Source organism: Martes martes (genome assembly GCF_963455335.1).
Source record: "Martes martes genome assembly, chromosome: 2".
Classification (NCBI taxonomy): domain Eukaryota; kingdom Metazoa; phylum Chordata; class Mammalia; order Carnivora; family Mustelidae; genus Martes; species Martes martes.
Genome location: NC_137889.1, coordinates 199,784,822 through 199,803,362, shown reverse-complemented (window position 1 = coordinate 199,803,362; position 18,541 = coordinate 199,784,822). Strand labels below are relative to the sequence as shown.

The 18,541-nt window shown below is 41.2% G+C and overlaps 1 protein-coding gene across 2 annotated transcripts in view; it reads left to right on the top strand.

The window, feature by feature from the left end:
• The window catches only part of CCDC158 (coiled-coil domain containing 158), a gene marked incomplete at its 5' end in the record, with an annotated part of 87,960 nt that overhangs the window by 64,947 nt on the left and 4,472 nt on the right, over positions 1-18,541 (top strand). For both annotated transcript variants that reach the window (XM_080831143.1, XM_080831142.1), the window contains 5 exons: positions 8,939-9,099; positions 10,626-10,685; positions 11,588-11,647; positions 15,233-15,300; positions 18,305-18,463. In XM_080831143.1, coding sequence (XP_080687269.1) covers positions 8,939-9,099; positions 10,626-10,685; positions 11,588-11,647; positions 15,233-15,300; positions 18,305-18,463 — 508 coding nt within the window. The remainder of the gene's footprint in view (positions 1-8,938; positions 9,100-10,625; positions 10,686-11,587; positions 11,648-15,232; positions 15,301-18,304; positions 18,464-18,541) is intronic.

The following is an 18,541-nucleotide window of genomic DNA, read 5'->3' as shown; positions in this document are numbered from 1 at the left end:
GGCTTCGATTTTCTGCAGCTCGAATATGATATGATATTTTTCTGGTTTTTTTAGTCTCTGCATTGTTTGATATATCATGAGGTTCCCTGATCTGTTCTGTCATTAATCTTGTAAAATTCTCAGCCATTATTACGTCTCTTTGTTCTATTTCTTTCTCTCTTTTCCTTGTGGTACCCCCAGCATGTGTATGTTACACCTCTTAGAGTGGTCCCACAGTTCTTCGACTTTCTGGTCCATCTTCTTAATTTTTTTTTTCTTTGCATTTCAGTTTTAGGAGTTTCCGTTAACACTTCTTCAAGCAGGGGCACCTGGGTGACTCAGTTGAACACTGACTCTTGGTCTCAGCTCTGGTCACGACCTCTTGATTATGGGATTGAGCCCTGCGTCCAGCTCTTCCCTCGATGAAGAGTCCGGTTCACATTCTTCCTCCATCTCCCTGCCCCTCTGCCCCTCCCTGCTCACATGCTCTCTCGCACACTCTCTCACTTTCTCTCGCTCTCCCTCTTACTGTCTCTAAAATGGACAAATAAAATCTTAAAAAAAAAAAAAATTTCTTCAAGCTCCCTGATTACTTTCATGGTCATGTCCAGCCTCCTGATAAGCCTATCAAAGGCCTTCTTCATTTCTTTCCAGTTTTTTTTCTAGAATTTCCTTTTGATTCTGTCCTAGAATTTCAGTTTTTCTGCTTACATGATCTGTTTTTGCATGTTGTCCACGTTTTCCGTCAGAACCTTTAGTATATCAATCATAATGAAAGTCCTGGTCTAATAGTTCCAGAATCTCTACCACATCTGAGTCTGGTTCTGATGCTGGCTCTGTCTCTTCAGCTGTGTTTTTTTATCTTTTTAGTATGAGTTTAATTTTTTGTTGAAAGCTGAACATGATGTACTGTGTAGAAAGAACTGAGATAAACAGAACTTCAGAGTGAGGGTGTTGTGTTTATCTGGCTAGGAGTTAGACTCTGTGCGCTGCTTGCTGTAGCTATAGGTGTCAGACGCTAAAATGTACTCTGATGTCTTTGTTTTCTCTCCCCTTTTGTCTTTGGGTTTCCCTGGAGATTTCTTAAATAAGGTCTTCCGCATGCATTTTTTTCTGTTGTAATCCCATTATTATGCAGAAGCTTTATTGCAGTCTGCGGTCCTCCTAGGGTGTGGGGAGGGGGACGCGCTCTCTCTCTGTAGTCCTGTCATTAGGTCTTAGTCTTTCAGTGAGCCTGTGCCACTGGGCTGAGGCCCCCCAAGTTTTCAGTTTTGTTACCCCCCCCCACCTTTAGGTGACGGGAAGGGGCTGAGTTGGGTATTTCCCTTCCCAGTTGGTCTGGTTTAATAGTGTCCCTTGAGGGTCGGGTTTGTTAAGAAGAACAGAATGTTCTGAACATATTTCAAAATATGTACTTTTCCCCTATTCTGCCAGAAACACAGGGGATTTCTCCCCACCCTTCACCCTGAGAACCTATTGGGCTTCTGGAGGTAAAACTCACGCAAGTGTGGGGCCCCAGCCTGGAGTTTTTAACTCTTAAGTTTGTCCACACTTAGCCTCCAGCAGTTCATCAATTAAAACTTTTCTCCCCATTACTGGCTTCAACGAAAGGTTTCCGCTCCTGGACTTCCGCTCCAGTAAGATGTGATTCTGTCTATTTGCCTCTACCGTTGACCTCACTTCTCAGATGGACCTAAGAAGGGTTGTCGATTGTTAGTTTGTTCAGCTCTTTTCGTGTTGAGGGGACAGAGGCGGCAACTAACAAGCTCCTCACATACTGCGCTGGACTGTTATGACTTCTCTAGAAGACAGTCCTACAGATGCCCTTGAATTCAGTGGGATCATTTCTAGAAATTGGTCTTCAGAAAATAGACATAGGTACAAAGATAAATACATGAAGATATTATTTATAATATCTGAATATTATTTATAATAGCAAAAATGGAAATAATACAACTGTCTGACAATAAGGTATTGATTTAAAAATCATGAGACATCAGCGTAGCCATTAACAGTTATGTTTTTAACTAATGTTTTGAGGGGGAAATATTCATGGTACATCAAAGGACTAAAAATTCAATGAAAAAGTAGTATATACTTATACAGATGGCCAGACTCTCAGTTTTGCCTCAGGCCCCAAAGCTGGGAATAAGACACAGACATCCTAAAGCAAGGTACTAGACCACTTCTGCGGCACCAGCTAAAAGACTGTGAAACCAGTTTTACTACCTTTAATCAGTTCAAGGCTTTACAAGGACGGCTGAGAGTTGAAGAGGCCCACAGAAAGGTGTTTAGAAGAGACTCGCCCGTATGCTCTGGTCCCTCCACCTCCCCAGTCTCAAGTGGAGATGGAGGAGCTTCAGGAACGCTCTTCTGGAGCTGAACAAGTGTCCCCTGGGGTGTGATTTGTGAGTCCTTTTAACAAAAATGCATAGTCAAGTGCCTTTCTGTAGCTGGCAAAGTAGAAAAGAGGACTGCCTTGGTGACATATGGCGCTTCCCCAGTGGAAGGCAAAGAAAGGTAAGGTATGTGCTTCCCGTGGCCCAATTACAGGCCCTAGAGAAAGGGCCATTTCAGAAGGCATCAAAACATGATCTTCATCGAGGTCTAAACTGCTGGGAGACCACAGCTGGGCAGGGCCCATAAACCGGCTCACCTCCTAGTGAAGTCCCCAGACATCACCCAGGACCACTCAAGCGGGGCCTCACCTCCCTCCTCTGCTTTCCTCTCCTTTTCATCCCTACCTTGGAGGGGTCCAAAGCAGCAGCTAACAAGGATGGAAGGGAAACACCTCAAAATGTTGAAGTGTAAATAGTGTTTATCTTCTGGCATAGATGACTTTTTCATCATGTATTTCTTTTTTAATTTTTTAAGTGAAAATTTAATACCTATATAATCAGAACAAAACATGTATATATATTCAGAAAAAATAAGTGTTTTTTTAAATGATGACTCTTCAAGAATTAATTTGTTGTCTATAAAATATATGTAATATATTAGACAATCAATTCCTCAGAAATATGTTCCTGTGGGGTATAATTTCATTTGAGGCCTAGTCTTCTGAAAGAAATCTAATTTGCCAAGTTGGGAATTTAAAATTGTATTATTTTTCCTCAAAATGGTTGCTGTCTTGATTAAAAAATAATTATTGATTTAATACTGACAATAGGCCATTTGCCTTATACACATTATTTCTAATCCTCACACTAATCCAGCGGGAAAGATTGCATTGTCTCATTTTTAAAATGAGGAGAAGGGCACTGTAGAGAAGTAAAGTTGCCCAGGGTCCCGCAGCTAATACACAGAGAAGCCAGGATTAGTACTCGAGTCTATGTATTGCTGTGCGGAGCTCCCAGATAATTTATGTGTTCTTTCTCTGTCCCCTTCTATGTTTGCATTAAAGAAAACTTCTGGTTCACACTGAACTTGTACACAATTGGTACATAGAATTGGAGTAGTCATTATCCTTGGTTTCATGACACATGGCTCGATTTCTTTGTTTTTTTTTTAAGATTTTTATTTATTTATTTATTTATTTATTTGACAGACAGAGATCACAAGTAGGCAGAGAGGCAGGCGGAGAGATGGGGGGAAGCAGGCTCCTAGCTGAGCAGAGAGCCTGATGCGGGGCTCGATCTCAGGACCCCGGGATCATGACCCGAGCCAAAGGCAGAGGCTTAACCCACTGAGCCACCCAGGCGCCCCCTCTTTGGCTGCTTAATATAACAATGAACACAAGAGAACACGTTGCCAGCCCAACAACTAGAACTTTCCCAGTGGCTTACCACTGTGCTCCTCCCCATTCCACCCCCCAAGAAGTAACCACTCTTCTATAATTTTGATACAGTAGTAATATATAAATAAATCTTCCATGTAAAAGTAGCTAAATATGTACATGTAGAGATTTTTAATATAAATGAAGTCATACCATACATACTGGTTTATAACTCGCTTTTTTTTTATAACTTAATATTTCTTGGAGTTTTTTCTCTGTAAGATACCCCTAAGGAACCAAATTCTCTACAGCTGACTGATAAGTGAGGACAGTGTCTATGGTATATTACATTGTCTGCTTTGGTTCCGCAACCACTAGGGGATCTGTGCCCCAGCCTTCAGATTCCTTAATTTGAGCTAAATGTATGTGATATCTGGAGGTAGTTCTGATACCTCCGTGTGTAGCCAAATCCCTTACATATGCAGGACGTAAGTATGCACACGCGCCCCCCCCCCCCCGCCTGCCAAACACAGCTGAAAAAATATCCTTTGTTAAATGGTGGGCATGTTATAACTGTGTCACGTTCACCTTTCCTTTAGTTACAAATAATGATGTAACAATGTTGTTTGCATAGAAAAGTAATTATATTTTTTAAATAATAGGCTTAATATTTTATTAGAACACATAGTTATTAACAAAGAAATACTTTCTTTAAGCAGTAGTTATAAAATTTACTGAGATGTAACTTTCAGACTCTGCACTTTTGCCCCAATTTATTGGCTGTTTATTTTGCTTATTGCAGAAGTATTTAATTTTCTGAGATTTAATTTGAGCCTCTAGAATCCCATTTTATCCTCTTCCTAACATTTCCTTCCATGGCTCATTTATACTTGCCTTCCTGGGAAAACTCAAGAGAGAAAGAATTATCTTCTCCCAGGCTTATAGTAGCTTCCATTCTGAGACCTTGTATTACCTTTTTTTGAATGTCAGTGTTGAAGGTATTAGTGTAAAACCATGAAGGTGAATGCTTTCCTCTTTATATGGGTTCCAGAAAAAAAGGTAAGCTAGGGGGTGCCTGGGTGGCTCAGTGGGTTAAAGACTCTGCCTTCGGCTCAGGTCTTGATCTCAGGGTGCTGGGATCGAGCCCCGAATCGGGCTCTCTGCTCAGTGGGGAGCCTGCTTCCCCCTCTCTCTCTGCCTGCCTCTCTGCCTACTTGTGATCTCTTTCTCTCTGTGAAATAAATAAAATCTTTAAAATAAAAAAAAAATTAAATAAAATGACTAAAATGCATTTGCCTCCTGTAATAATCTGTATGGTCTCCACAGTCAGGGACCAGATATATTTGTCATTTTACTTCTGTGTCTAATGGAGTGTCTGGCACATAGTAGGTGTCCTGCAAAGTTTCTTGAAGTGCAGAAGGTAACTTGCCCAGGATCACCGGGTGAGAGTGGTGGTGGCAGAAGCCTGTGTTCTTTTCCACTGTCCCACTGCCTCCCTCCTCCCTGAGGAGATCAGGAAGTGGGACCGGCATCAGTGTTCATCTCTCTTTGGTGCTTTTAAAGATTCCCAAGGTGCATTTGACTTGTAACTCAATCTTTGGTTAAAGCTTCCGAGTTTGGGGTAATTGTCCTCATGTGATTTGTGAATTACTTTCAGTAATAACCAGACTATAATTATGTCAAGGCCAGTTGCTCATCTATATTATTTAATCTTTCCCCATATTCTGTAAATCCGTGATCCTAAATTTGGATACTTCATGCCATGCTTCATCACATTTCCTAATGAATTGATCCAGCGAGAACCAGTCACTGTACCGCAGTGGAAACATCACGGGCTCTCAAGTCAGACAAATGATCATCTTCATCCCAGTTTTGCCGTTTACCCTTGTGTATTTTGACCAATTTATTTAATTTCTTTGTGTCTCGGTTTTCTCATTTCTGTTTTTTTTTTTAAAGATTTTACTTTTTTATTTGACGGACAGAGATCACAAGTAGGCAGAGAGGCAGGCAGAGAGAGAGGGGGAAGCAGGCTCCCGGCCGAGCAGAGAGCCCGATGCGGGGCTCGATCCCAGGACCCTGGGATCATGACCTGAGCCGACGGCAGAGGCTTTAACCCACTGAGCCACCCAGGCGCCCTTCTTCTTCTTTTTTTTTTTTTTTTTTAAAGATTCTGGTTTTCTCATTTCTAAAGCAGAAGCCATTATTTTTGCCTTATTGGCTGGTTTGAAGATTCAAGTTCAGATGGTATAATCTGTAGAGTGCCTTATGCATGGCAAGCACTAGATAAATGGTGCTTCTGTTTGTTTATCTCAACAGTTCGGAACGATGAGCCAAGTCTATGAAAGGAGAGTTTGGTTAGAATAAATGCCATCTAGAACTTGGTCCTAAATACACAGAAATTCAAAGCGCAGCCTGTGGGTGATGTGACTGATCAGCTAGGGCGTCAGGAGCCTCCGGTGGCTGCTGCTCGCTCAGTCTGAGTCCTCAGTCTTCTATGCAGCCGAAACAGGTTTTAAAAATGGCACACAGATCCGAGAGAGGGCCAGTTCTCCACGCTGCTGTGCTCAGACTCTCTCTGAATTCCGGTTGCAGCGTGTAGGCAGGGGGAACCACTGATACAGCCGTCCGTCGATAGGCGCCACCAGAGTGGGGAGAAACGGTGAGTCCAAGCCACATGAAGAGAGTGGCTGGCCGGAGGAGATTCGGCCTGCCGTGCGTGTCAGAAAGTGGAGGTAGGGGAGTGCAGGGTGAAGGATCAAGGATCCGCTTCTACAGGGTTGTGTTCCGCTTGTTCCCTGCGACCCTAGAGGGAACAGGGATGACCAGGGGTGTAAGCGGAATGAAGAAGGTTCAGTTTGATGAGCCTTTCTCTCATAGCATTAAAGGTGTATAAAAATTTACCTGTCTTCCTTGGTTTTTATGATCATGCAAAAGCCAGAGAAGCATATTGCTAGGGTGCCGTCGAGGAAGTTCCTCATCACCTCTGTTTGGAGACTGGACCAGAACCAAATGATCTTCAAGACCCCTCCAGCTTTGATATTTTTGTGATTTCATACCCACGTCAAGTGTCACTTATTTGTAAAGGCGTATATAAAGAGGGACGGTCAAACCAAGCCTACATTTTAATTGGAGGAGCAACACACATTTCAGAAGTTCTTCAGAGTATTAGGATGAAGTCATAGTAAGAGAATAGCATAGGGCTGATTATGATTATTTGCTAAATGAATGTTAGAATTCAATGCTTTTCAACCTTTTTTTATTATTTCAAATTTTTATTTAAGTTCTAGTTGGTTAACATCAAGTGTAATCTTGGTTTCAGGGTAGAATTCAGTGATTTATCGCATACCTGTAACGCCTAGTGCTCACCACAAGTGCCCTCTTTAATACCCATCACCCAGGGGCACATGGGTGGCTCGGTGGGTTAAAGCCTCTGCCTTCGGCTCAGGTCATGATCCCCGGGTCCTGGGATCGAGCCCCACATAGGGCTCTCTGCTCAGCGGGGAGCCTGCTTCTCCCTCTCTCTCTGCCTGCCTCTCTGCCTACTTGTGATCTCTGTCTGTCAAATAAATAAATAAAATCTTTAAAAAAAAAAATACCCATCACCCACGTAGCCCTCCCCCACCCATCTCCCTCCAGCAACTCCCAGTTTCTTCTCTATAGTTAAGAGTCTCTTATCGTTTGCTTCCCTCTCTCTTTTTTTTATGTCTTACAAAGCACTAGTCACTCACAAACTAAGTGCCTTAATCTCAAGGAGGAAAAAGGATATTTATATGTTTCTAGGTTATTATAGTTTTCATTTATAATGTCGACTTAAAATTTTTAATAATTACTAAAGTGTATTAACTAAACTCCTTAATGGGAAGGTGCTACACTGAGATTGTAGGGTTAGAACTCAGGTACTGAACATTGCAGTGTAGGATAAGGTTTTCTTTATAGAGCTTTTGAAGTTTTACTGCATGGCAGACATTATGTCCACCAGGGCCAGGGCAAGACAAAGCCAGTATTCGGTAAAATTAGATCATATGCTTAGAGACAAATACTTTTATTCGTATTATAAGAAACTGATTCAGCATGTGTGGGATCAGGGGTATATGGGAAATCTCTGTACCTTCCATTCAGTGTTGCTGGGAACCCAAAACTGCTCTAAAAAAAAATAAAGAATGGCTGACATCTTTATATATTTTAAATTAATGGAGCCAAACAATAATTAAGTGGAGTCTAACTTATGAGACTCTGAACTCTTGGCAATTTCCATCAGTAGACTAGAAAGACCATACTTAACCACACGCTCAGTCAGAACTCGACGTGTTCAGCTACATGTTACCTGTGGTTTGTCTGCAGGGTTAGGAAAGGAAAGGGAATGTGAGGGTCATGTCAATAACATCAACACTTGTTTGGCATACACCCTAGAAAAGCAAAACCCATGTTCATTCAACAACCAACATATATGGCAGGTTTAACTCCACATTGGAGTTAAACTAATGTTAACTTTAAAAAGTTAAACCTCCAGCTGAAATAGCTTGATGGTGATTGATGACTTTCTAGCCATAAGTGTCCTCCAACTAAGACCACCTGCTCTCCAGAGCAATGGCGAACTATCAGTTGGTTTCCGCTTTTGAGGTGCTTATTGGGAACATCTATAATTTTTATTATATTATAAATATTCGTCAGGGAATACTTATATATCTGAAAATCATTTAGAATTATTCTCAAATACCACCTAACCCAGTTTGAAAATATTGAGTGTCTCTTTCCTCATTAGTATAATGGGGGGAATTAATTAATTCATCTCTAAGGAGTTCCTTACTCCTGAAGTTCTGTAGCTTTATAAAATTCAGCCCTTTAAGAGTTATTTTGCCTGGACAAATTATTATTTTGCCTGGACATAGTTGTAAATATTTAATGACATAGTGCACTATCCATACTACATTGTTAACATTTCTTTAAAAATTATTTAAAAATTGATGTGTATAGTTAGAGCCTACGTATGTATCCTCTAATTTATTAATATGGATATATAAAGAAGTATATACACATTTATGAATTAAATGTAACACTGTGTTGATTATTAATGAGTTGTTATTGATTATCCCCGAGTAGTAAGATCACAGGTGACTTTTGTTTTTTCTTCTTTCTCCTCCATAATTTCTACTTACCAGCTGAATTAATTTGACAATAAGAAACAGCATCCGAATCTAAAAAAAAAAAACTAAGGTGTTTGTTTTGTAAATTGTTTTAATACAGCACTCTATGAAACCCACCACATTGAAGGAAGATCCAACAAGGGACCTGAAACAGCTTCTCCAAGAGTTGAGAAGTGTGATCAACGAGGAGCCAGCTGTGCCGCTGGGCAAGCCCGAGGAGGAAGGGAGAACACCGTCCCTGGGAGTCTCCTACGTGGCTGTGTAAGGCTGGGGGGCTGCAGGCCAGGGGAGCTTCTCTCCCCGGGGTTCTCTGGGGGAGGTGCAGGTTTAACTTCGAAGAGTATCTGACGGTCACCAGGGAAAAACAACATGAAAGTGGAAGGAGCGAAACTAAAGTCAAACAATGTGGTATCAAGAGCAAATAATATAGTTATTATTCTGTTCAGAAGGAAGTCATCAAAGCAAGGTGTTACCCGAAGTTACATTCGCGTAGTAATTTGTAGTTCCCGACAGATTTCACACGCATAATCTTATTTGATTACCATAACAACTGTTTGAAACCAGAAAGGGCAGGAGCTGTTATTCCCGTCTTAAAAAGGAGAAAAACACAAGTTTCAGAAGGCTGAGTTGTCTGCAGCCACCCAGTTAAACTAAACCTGTGAGGACTACATGACTCTCCAGATGTAATCTAATAGGAAAGTCCTTGCTTCTCTAGAGATTCATGCCAGTGACATATACCAAAGGAATAGAAGGTCACACCTGAGAAAGGTTTCCGTCGCTTCTCCAGCCCTTCCCTGTATGACCTGCAGAAATCAATGAGATTCTCATTTTCTTTTCACAAATACTGTTTCAAAATTTTACTGTGATTATTATTAGATTAACTGAAAGCATTTTAATACAGTACACACTATATTTTTGGTATAATAATAATAATTGTATACTAGCCATTAGTATTACAACAACTTTTTGTAATATTCATTTTCTGGTTATATGACAAATATCTAAAAGTAATACTCTCTAAAATAATACTCACATATAAGCAATCTCCAGTTTCTTAAGATGTTTAATTAGTATATGTTAACCTGAAGTAGTTAAATATTAGCTGGATTTATTTGATATTTATTAATACTATTAGTAATAGTAATAGTAAAATAGTAAGCACAGCCCAGTTACCTAGTGTAACATTGCATTGTCTGAATCACGTGTCAGAAACATTCCATTGGCCACTCCACTGAGGAATACATGTATGAGCAAAGCAACATGCATGCCTTCTAAGGCAGGGCAGTATTTATTATTAAGCTCATTTGACAGAGGAATTAATTTAGGCATAGATTGTATTGTCTTCTCCTATGAAGCAAAGAGGCAAAACCAAAAGTAAAAGTTGGAGCCCAGGCTCCCAGTACTAATCATTCTGCAAAGAAGACCGTGATTTCTTGATCAGGTGATTTCCATCACTTTAACCACTAATTGTGGGCTTAAATTATATTGGATTGTATTGAACATGAATATATTCAGGAATATATTTGGTCCCTGCCTTTAAAGAATGCATGTTAATTTGCTATAATCCTACAAATGACCTTGTCACCAAAGCCTAAACTCAGCTTAAAGCTTTTAAGAGTCTATGAAAGCATTTCTGAGCTGATGAATTCCAGGGGCAGCCTTCTGCAAAATTTGCTTGGAGGCCTAAAATCTGCTGTTGTGCTTTCGAGAGCAATTGATTGTTCTAAAAATACATGGAATCTGGAAACTGTTCTTTGTATAATTAACTGAGAATTATATTTATACAGAGATGTTAGAGAAAGAGGTTGCATAACTGAATCAAGCCTGAGATTAGAGATATGCCATAGGTAAGAAGAATCCGAGATTCTGATCTAATTAATTGTCCAATAATTTTTTTATGTTTCCAGGTAATTTAGGAAGTCTGGACAGTTTACATGGGAATCGATGGGCATTTGGGCATTGAAAGCAAGCTGTTACATTAACTAAAACTAAATCAGATTTCAGTATATATACATACAGTGTAATGTATTTTCTAGAAATCAACAGGAATTTTTTTGGCTTATTTTAAATTTTGCTGCTGTTTACCCATAGGAAGATATTTACACGGTATACCATACCAAAAATGGAAGACCTTTTTCTACATTTTACGCTCATTTACAATGGCTTACCTAACTTTTGAGAGAGAGGTAGTCTGGAAGGAAAGTCTAACAACCTCCAATACAGGATTTTAAGAACCCCACAGAGACCAATCCTATTTTCCTCAGTAATTGAAGAGCTACATTTTAAAATGAGATCCTAAAAAGAGCATAAAGAAATGAAATCCATAGCCCCTCAACAGAGACAACCTCTTTTTTTTAGCCAGGAGGAAAAAAAGCTAACATTGATCTGTTATCCTTGTAAGGTATGAAGAACAGGGCTGGCAGGTCTTCATCAGCTCCTCGCTGTCTGCTGCGTTAGGACCCGGTCTCTCAGTCTGTCCCTGAAGCCCTCCCCAACTTGTCACCAGCCCGCTTGCCTCCCACAGGGCGCTCGAACCAAAACAGACTGCTCCTGGCTCCCAAAAGGAGCCCATTCCTTTCGTCTTCAAGCTCTTCCTTACATTGTTCTACCGCCTGGAAGAGCCAACACCCCAGTCTCACTCTTTGAATCTGCGTCGGTGTAGAAGCAGGGTTCAGAGGAACAACATAGTTTTGTCATTAAGTAAAAATAACACCTGTACTCTCCGTTTCTCCCACCCTTCTGCCGACAGAAGCAACAACTCATTAAGGGACTCCACTGAAGGCAGCAAATCCAGTGATACTCTTAGCAGGTGAGAAATGATCTTACCAGTCCCTGACTGTACGAGAGTCCCCATTTCTACTACTTACTTATTAATTCAATAGCTGGTTGGCCCCCCACGATGTGCCACCCTCCAGGCTAGGTCCATAGAACGTAACAGTGGGCAAGACAGACGTGGGCTTACAGTTTTAACATCTGTTTATTGACTACCTGGGAAAAAAACCTTACTTTTATCTCTTCTATTTCACCACCTGAAAAAAAAAAAAAAAAAAGAGATCAGAGCCTTTCTCATGTCCTAAGACTATGAAAATGAATTCTGCTTAAATCCAGCTAGGTGAAGCCTAATTCACTGCTGTATCTTCAGCATCAGCCATATTGCCTGACACAGAGTAGTTGTTTGATTAACGTTTGTTTAGTGAACGAATGAAGAGAGTATTATATATATGTATCATATATAATTTAATGAAGACGGTATTATATTTTCTTACAGTTTCCACTACTTTGTCAGTATATACAATGAACTTGAATCTTTCTAAACTAGATCCTTCTCTTTAATGAGTTTTGATTTTCTTCTCACCGAGGCATAGAACCTATTAGTAATATCTACAGCTCTCTACAGCAATTTTTTTTTTTACATTTTCTGGATCTTTGAGACTTATTTAGTCTCCCTGACTTAGTTCTTGGCTTAGGCATTATTATATCCACATATGGATTAGAAATGAAGACTCAGGTTGCTTACGCAACTTGCCAGAGTCATACAGCTTGTGAATGGTGGAGTCCGATTAGAACTCTGGTCTTGCTGGTTCCTGAGCTCAGGTGTGTGACCACGCCTGTGCACCTGGACTGAGCTCCCCGGGGGAGAGCCCAATCCTAGGCATGGGGCACTGAGGGGCTACTCCCCTAAGATATGTAAAGCTCTGCTGTAGTTTTTCTACGACCAGAAAACCTATTTCCTTCAGCAATGATGGGTTTGTAAAGAGAGAGATTAGGGAGGAAAAGCGGGCTCTGGCCCCTTCCTGCATTCACATGGGAGGAATTTCCCCTTAGAACGCAGAAAGAATTTCTCTCTTTCTTTCTTCTTCTTTCTTTCTTTCTCTTTCTTTCTTTCTTTCTTCCTTCCTCCGTCCCTCCGTCCCTCCTTTCCTTCCTTCCTTCTTTCCTTCCTTCCTTCCTTTCTTTTTTAAGATTTTATTTATTTGAGAGACAGAGCACACAAGCAAGTGCGGGCTGGCAGGGGGAGGGAGAGAGAACCCGAAGCAGACTCCCCGGTGATGGGGGCGTTGATCTCATGACCCCCAGATCATGACCTGAGCCCAAACCAAGAGTCGAACGCTTAGCCAGCTGAGCTGCCAGGCACCCCGGGAAGAAGAGGTTTTCAGGTATTTCATAGAAGCTCCGAAAAGTATGAAACATACTAGAAAATTAAAGATGCATTTAAATACTCTCTACGGTGGTAAATTGGCTATTTAAAAATTTCACACGTAAAAGGAGGAGAAAGAATACCCCAGTTGTTGTTTCACTACAACATTTCATTGTCGTTGCGGCAGCTTCGCTTTACTTGACAACATAAGTCAGTTCTCCATAAAATGTCTCAGAGATGAGGCTCTCAGAGCAATTCAAGCACAAATCCCCATACAGAGGAACGCGTGTCTTTAATTTTTTATTCCGTCCTGGGTATGAGGACTATATTGATTTAACTTAAAAGATTGCAGCGAAACAAAGGCCATCGTTCCACGGAACCGTCCCCCCATCTCATCTTCTGTTTCTGCGAAGGGCACCCTGCTTTCCCGAGCGCCTCTGCTTAAATCCTAACATTATCTCCGGTTCTTCTTTCTCCTCTGTCTCGTTTCTCTCGTCACCAGATCTTACTAATTTCAGCTCTGAAGCAGTTCTCAAATCCATTTTCTTCTTTGTGCATCTTCTCGAATGCCTGTTTTCATTCCCCGCGACTGCCCTAACAAAATCCGTGGCTTCAAACAACACAAATGTCTCTCTTGCATCTCCAAGGAGGCCCCGTGTCCTCCATCAGCTCCACTGGGCGAAGTCACAGTGTTGGCAGCGCCTGACCCCCTCCAGAAGCTCTTAGGGTTAATCCATTTCCTCACCTTTCTCCAGCTCCTAGAGCTTCGTTCCTTGTACCCTGGCTCATGGCGCCCCCCTTCATCTTCAGACAACAGCACAGCGTAGCATCTCCAAGTCCCTCGGTCTGCTGGGGCTGCCGCATTGTCTTCTCTCTTCCGAATGAAATCTCCCCCTGCCTCCCGTCTTAGCATATGGTGGGGATAACCTCCCGGATAACCCAGGATAACCTTCCCATCTAAAGACCCTTGATTTCCTCACATCTGCCAAGTCTCTGTAACGCTCGTTGGTTCTTAGTATTCAGAAGCGGGTAGACAAGGCCGCCATGACTGAGTCTACCACACTGCGGTAGGCCTTGTTCCCTTATTAGGCTGTGGTGGTGGCCGTGACAGTGTTTAGTGTGGATGTTTTTAAACATCTCTTAAACGTCTCTTGCGCGTTCGTCACTTCTGTGTATCAACTTCAAATTGATCTGCCTAAAGCACACCTCAGACTATGTCCGTTTCCCAGCCCCCAAACCTTCAAAGTCCCCCCACTGCCTACCGCAGCGGCAGAAAACTGCCCTGGGAATTAAGGCTCTCCACAGTATAGCCATGGCCTTCCTTTCCAGGAACAGACTCGTTGGTCTCAGGCCCCCTTTGTCGTCACCAATATTGAAGATTCCTGAGAACTTCTGTTTGTACAGGTCATTTCTATTGCTATTCTAAGTATTGGAAAATACGTTTTCATATTAAGCATTAAAACATTTTGATACACATTTAGAAATATCTAAGTGTATTACATGTTAACGTAATGGCATTTTAGATTAAAAAATTATTTTTTCAAACAAGAAATTGTTGCGAAAGCATTGTTTTACAGTTGAATGTGTGGCTTAATAAAAGACAGCTGGATTCTCGTATCTGTATCTGCATTTAATCTATTGTGACATCAGATATCGTGCAGCCTCTGGGAGACTCCACTGTATACTTATGAGAGACTGAAAATTAAAAAGCAGGCAATATCTTGGTAGTGTTACAATGAAAACAGGGTTGACATCGCAGACGCCCTTCAAGGGAACTACTGCCATCATATTCTTACACCGTTACCCAAACCACAGAGAACAGGGTGGTTTATTTCAACTTGTGGATTTAAGTAAGTATGATAGTTCTGTGAAGTGATACTACTATTGCCAAGAGAGGTTCCTTTTTTTGTCTTTTTTTAAAATTTCTCAAATAAGTTACTAAGATTGTGTCTCTTAGAATCGCTGAGAGAAATACTGGGTTTGATAGCTAATATTATAAAAAATGAATCTTACAACCAACATTATTATATTTCTCTTCTGCAAAATGTTCATGGGTACCGAATGCATAAAGATAATGCAACTTGGGATCTCCCTCTTTGGGCATTTTAGGATTTCTGAAAGTTAGGGTCAAAACTGCCATCTTTAGTTTCTATTTTTAAGTTATCACTCTCACATGCGTTAGCGTCCTTCTGTCCGTGAATCTCAGCCCCGGGTTTGTGGAGTGGAATGTTTGCATGACGGTCCTTGTGCTTGCAGAGAGCCCGTCACATTGCACACAGGAGACCTGGAAGACCCATCCAGCTGCTTCACGTTCCCGTCCACAGGTGAGTAGGCAGGGAACGCACGCGAGCTCGGCCGGCCTCACGCTCCAGTGGCTCCCCGGTTTCAGGAGAGTAGAAGGCAGGCAGCCCAGGGGCCTCGCAGTCCCTGTAACTCTCCAGGCTCGTTTCCCACCCCCCCAACCCCCCAGGCTGCTTCCTCCTCCCTGGAATCGTTCCTTCAACAGACCAGGCAGCTTCGCTCCTAAGGCCTTTACCCCACTGTTCCTTGCGTGTTGCTAATTCCTCAGCTACGCGAAAGCCGTCGTCCAGATGTCACTACCCAGTGAGACTCTCCTTAACCACCTTCTGTAAAAACTGTAGCTCTGCCATACTCCCACTCACCCTTTTTCTTCCTTCAAATCACACTTAGCATTTTTTAATATGTAACTTACTAATTTATGTTGTTCATAAAGATGACTGTGTTGGGGCGCCTGGGTGGCTCAGCGGGTTAAGCCTCTGCCTTTGGCTCAGGTCATGGTCTCAGGATCCTGGGATTGAGCCCCGAGTCGGGCTCTCTGCTCAGCAGGGAGCCTGCTTCCCCTTCTCTCTCTGCCTGCCTCTGCCTACTTGTGATCTCTCTCTCTCTCCCTCTTTCTCTTTGTTAAATAAATAAATAAATATTTAAAAAAGAAAAAAAAGATGACTGTGTTAGCATGTGCCAGACAAAAGCTGCACGAGGGCAAATGTCTGCAGTTGTTCGGTTTCCTGATACATCCCAGGAATATAGCAGGTGCTCAGTAAACACTTACTGAACAGATGAAAAGAAAGAATGGAGACAGATGGTTCTTTTCATAATTTCCAAAGAGTATAATCCTGTCTGTAAACTAAGGAGGGCAAGGAAGAAATGGAAAGAAAACAGAATCTGTTGAAAAGCAAAATGGCATAACAGAGGAGAAATGGGAGAGAAAAATAGAAACATTCCAGGGGAAAGCCCTAGGAAAAGTAAGAGTAGGAGTAGGAGTAGGATAGGCATGGCGGAAATCACACAGACTTGATGGGCCTCTAGAGAAAATTACACAAAAAGAAAGATGAAAAATAATTACAGAGGGTATATTAGATTTGGAAGGTATAATTGGTCTTCCTATAGAAGAGAATAAAACGAATGAGAAAGAATGAAACTGAAAGTGATAGTCATTCACCAAAAGCTTAGCTATCAATCTGGACAGTAGTGATGTAAATACAGAAAATTGAGGTACGAAGTCAAAGAGATGGGAGGAAGGTAAGTTTGTGGGTTTTCTTGTTTGTTTGTTTTTATAGAAGATTGTCAATCTATATCTAAAATCAAAATATAGTTTTAAATAAATGAAAATTCTTAATTTTTAAATGAAACTTATGAGAACTCTCTTACAGACTAGTATTTTGAAGAATAACAGTATTTATTTGAAGTTAATGCTTTCAGGTCTATTTCACTTGCATGTTTTCACTGTAGTTTTAATAATTACCCAAGAGAGGGGTGCCTGGGTGGCTCAGTGGGTTAAAGCCTCTGCCTTCGGATCAGGTCATGATCCCAGGGTCCTGGGATCGAGCCCTGCATTAGACACTCTGCTCTGCAGGGAGCCTGCTTCCTCCTCTCTCTCTGCCTGCCTCTCTGCCTACTTGTGATCTCTGTCAAATAAGCAAATAAAATCTTAAAAAACAAAATAAAATAAAATAATTACCCAAGAGAGTGCAGCATATATCCTTGCCTTGTTAGACTAAGAAAAATGAGGGCTTTTACTTTTTTGATTTGTTGTGAGTACTTTAAAGCATGTTAATTCCATTTTCTATCTCTTCAAATTATATATAATTGTTGTCACATATATATTTTAATTATAAAGGTGACTACCACAGTGGATAATTTGCACCATTTTTACAGTTAATATCCGTTTAGATAAACCCACATATTCACACTTTACTTTCTACCTGGTATCATTTTATTCTTGTGCCTTTAATTTTTTCTTTATTTTTTTTTAAGATTTTATTTATTTATTTATTTGACAGAGAGGGATCACAAGTAGGCAGAGGCAGGCAGAGAGAGGGGGAAACAGGCTCCCCGCTGAGCAGAGAGCCCGATGCGGGGCTCGATCTCAGGACCCTGAGATCATGACCTGAGCCGAAGGCAGAAGCTTAACCCACTGAGCCACCCAGGCGCCCCTTTTAATTTTTTCTTTAATGGGAGTCTGCTGGTGATACCTTCTCTCAGTTTCTGTTTTTCTGAACTTGTCTTTATTTCATTTTCACCTTTGAAGAATATTTTTGTTGAGTATAGAATTTCAGGTGGACATTTTTCCTTCACTTTGGAAATATTCTATTGTTTTCTGGCTTCCGTTGCTTCTACTCAGAAGTCCGCTCTAAGTTTAGTTGTTGCTCATTTAAATGTCATCTGTCCTTTTTGCCCTTTTGGCAGCTTTAGGATTGTTTTTGTCTTTGGTTTGTTTTTTAAGGATTTTTTTTTTTTAGCAGTTTTTATTGATATGTCCAGGTATGGTTTTCTTTATGTAAGAAGAGCCTGTTCGGGGTTTGGAATAATGCTGTTGAAATCTGTGGTTGTCTCGGGCCTCCACTATCCAGGCCTCGTGGGTCTACATCTATTACTTGTATCTATGATCTGTATTTTTTTCTCTTGGTTTTCTGCCATGTCATTTTGCCCCCTTCTATGCCTGGCTATTTTTATTGTGTGACAGACATATTTGAAAAATTATACAGATAGTTTGAGGCCTAGAATGAGGTTACCTTCTTCCAGATAGCATTCATGTTAGACAACCAAGAACACCATAATCCCAGATCAGTTTAATCCAATCAGGAATTAAGATGATTTGAAGTTGGGCCTCAGGATCCCCAAGGGCAAGTCTTACTCCTTTGCTGTTCGAACCCAAAGCCTTGGGTATTTATCAGGACATCTCCTCACCACAATCACTTGGGAACCTTTTCTCATGAAAGTTTGACTTTTTAAGAGGTCCAATATACTATTTTTAATTAATTCTCTCCTTTTGCTTTTGCTTTTGCTTTTGTTCTTGCCAAATTTTAGCAAGTCCGTCTGTGAAAAATTCAGCTTCTCGATCATTCCATTCTTCTCCTAAGAAGTCCCCTGTTCACTCACTGCTCACTAGTTCGGTTGAAGACTCAGTGGGTTCCACACCCCAGTACAGAGCCACGAAACCTGTGCATTCGTCTGATTCTGTTAAAGGTAAGAGCGGTTTGGTAGCACTGAGGAGACTGACTTCCTACTCTGGTGAACTGAAAGTTCTTTTCCGCAATCAGAATT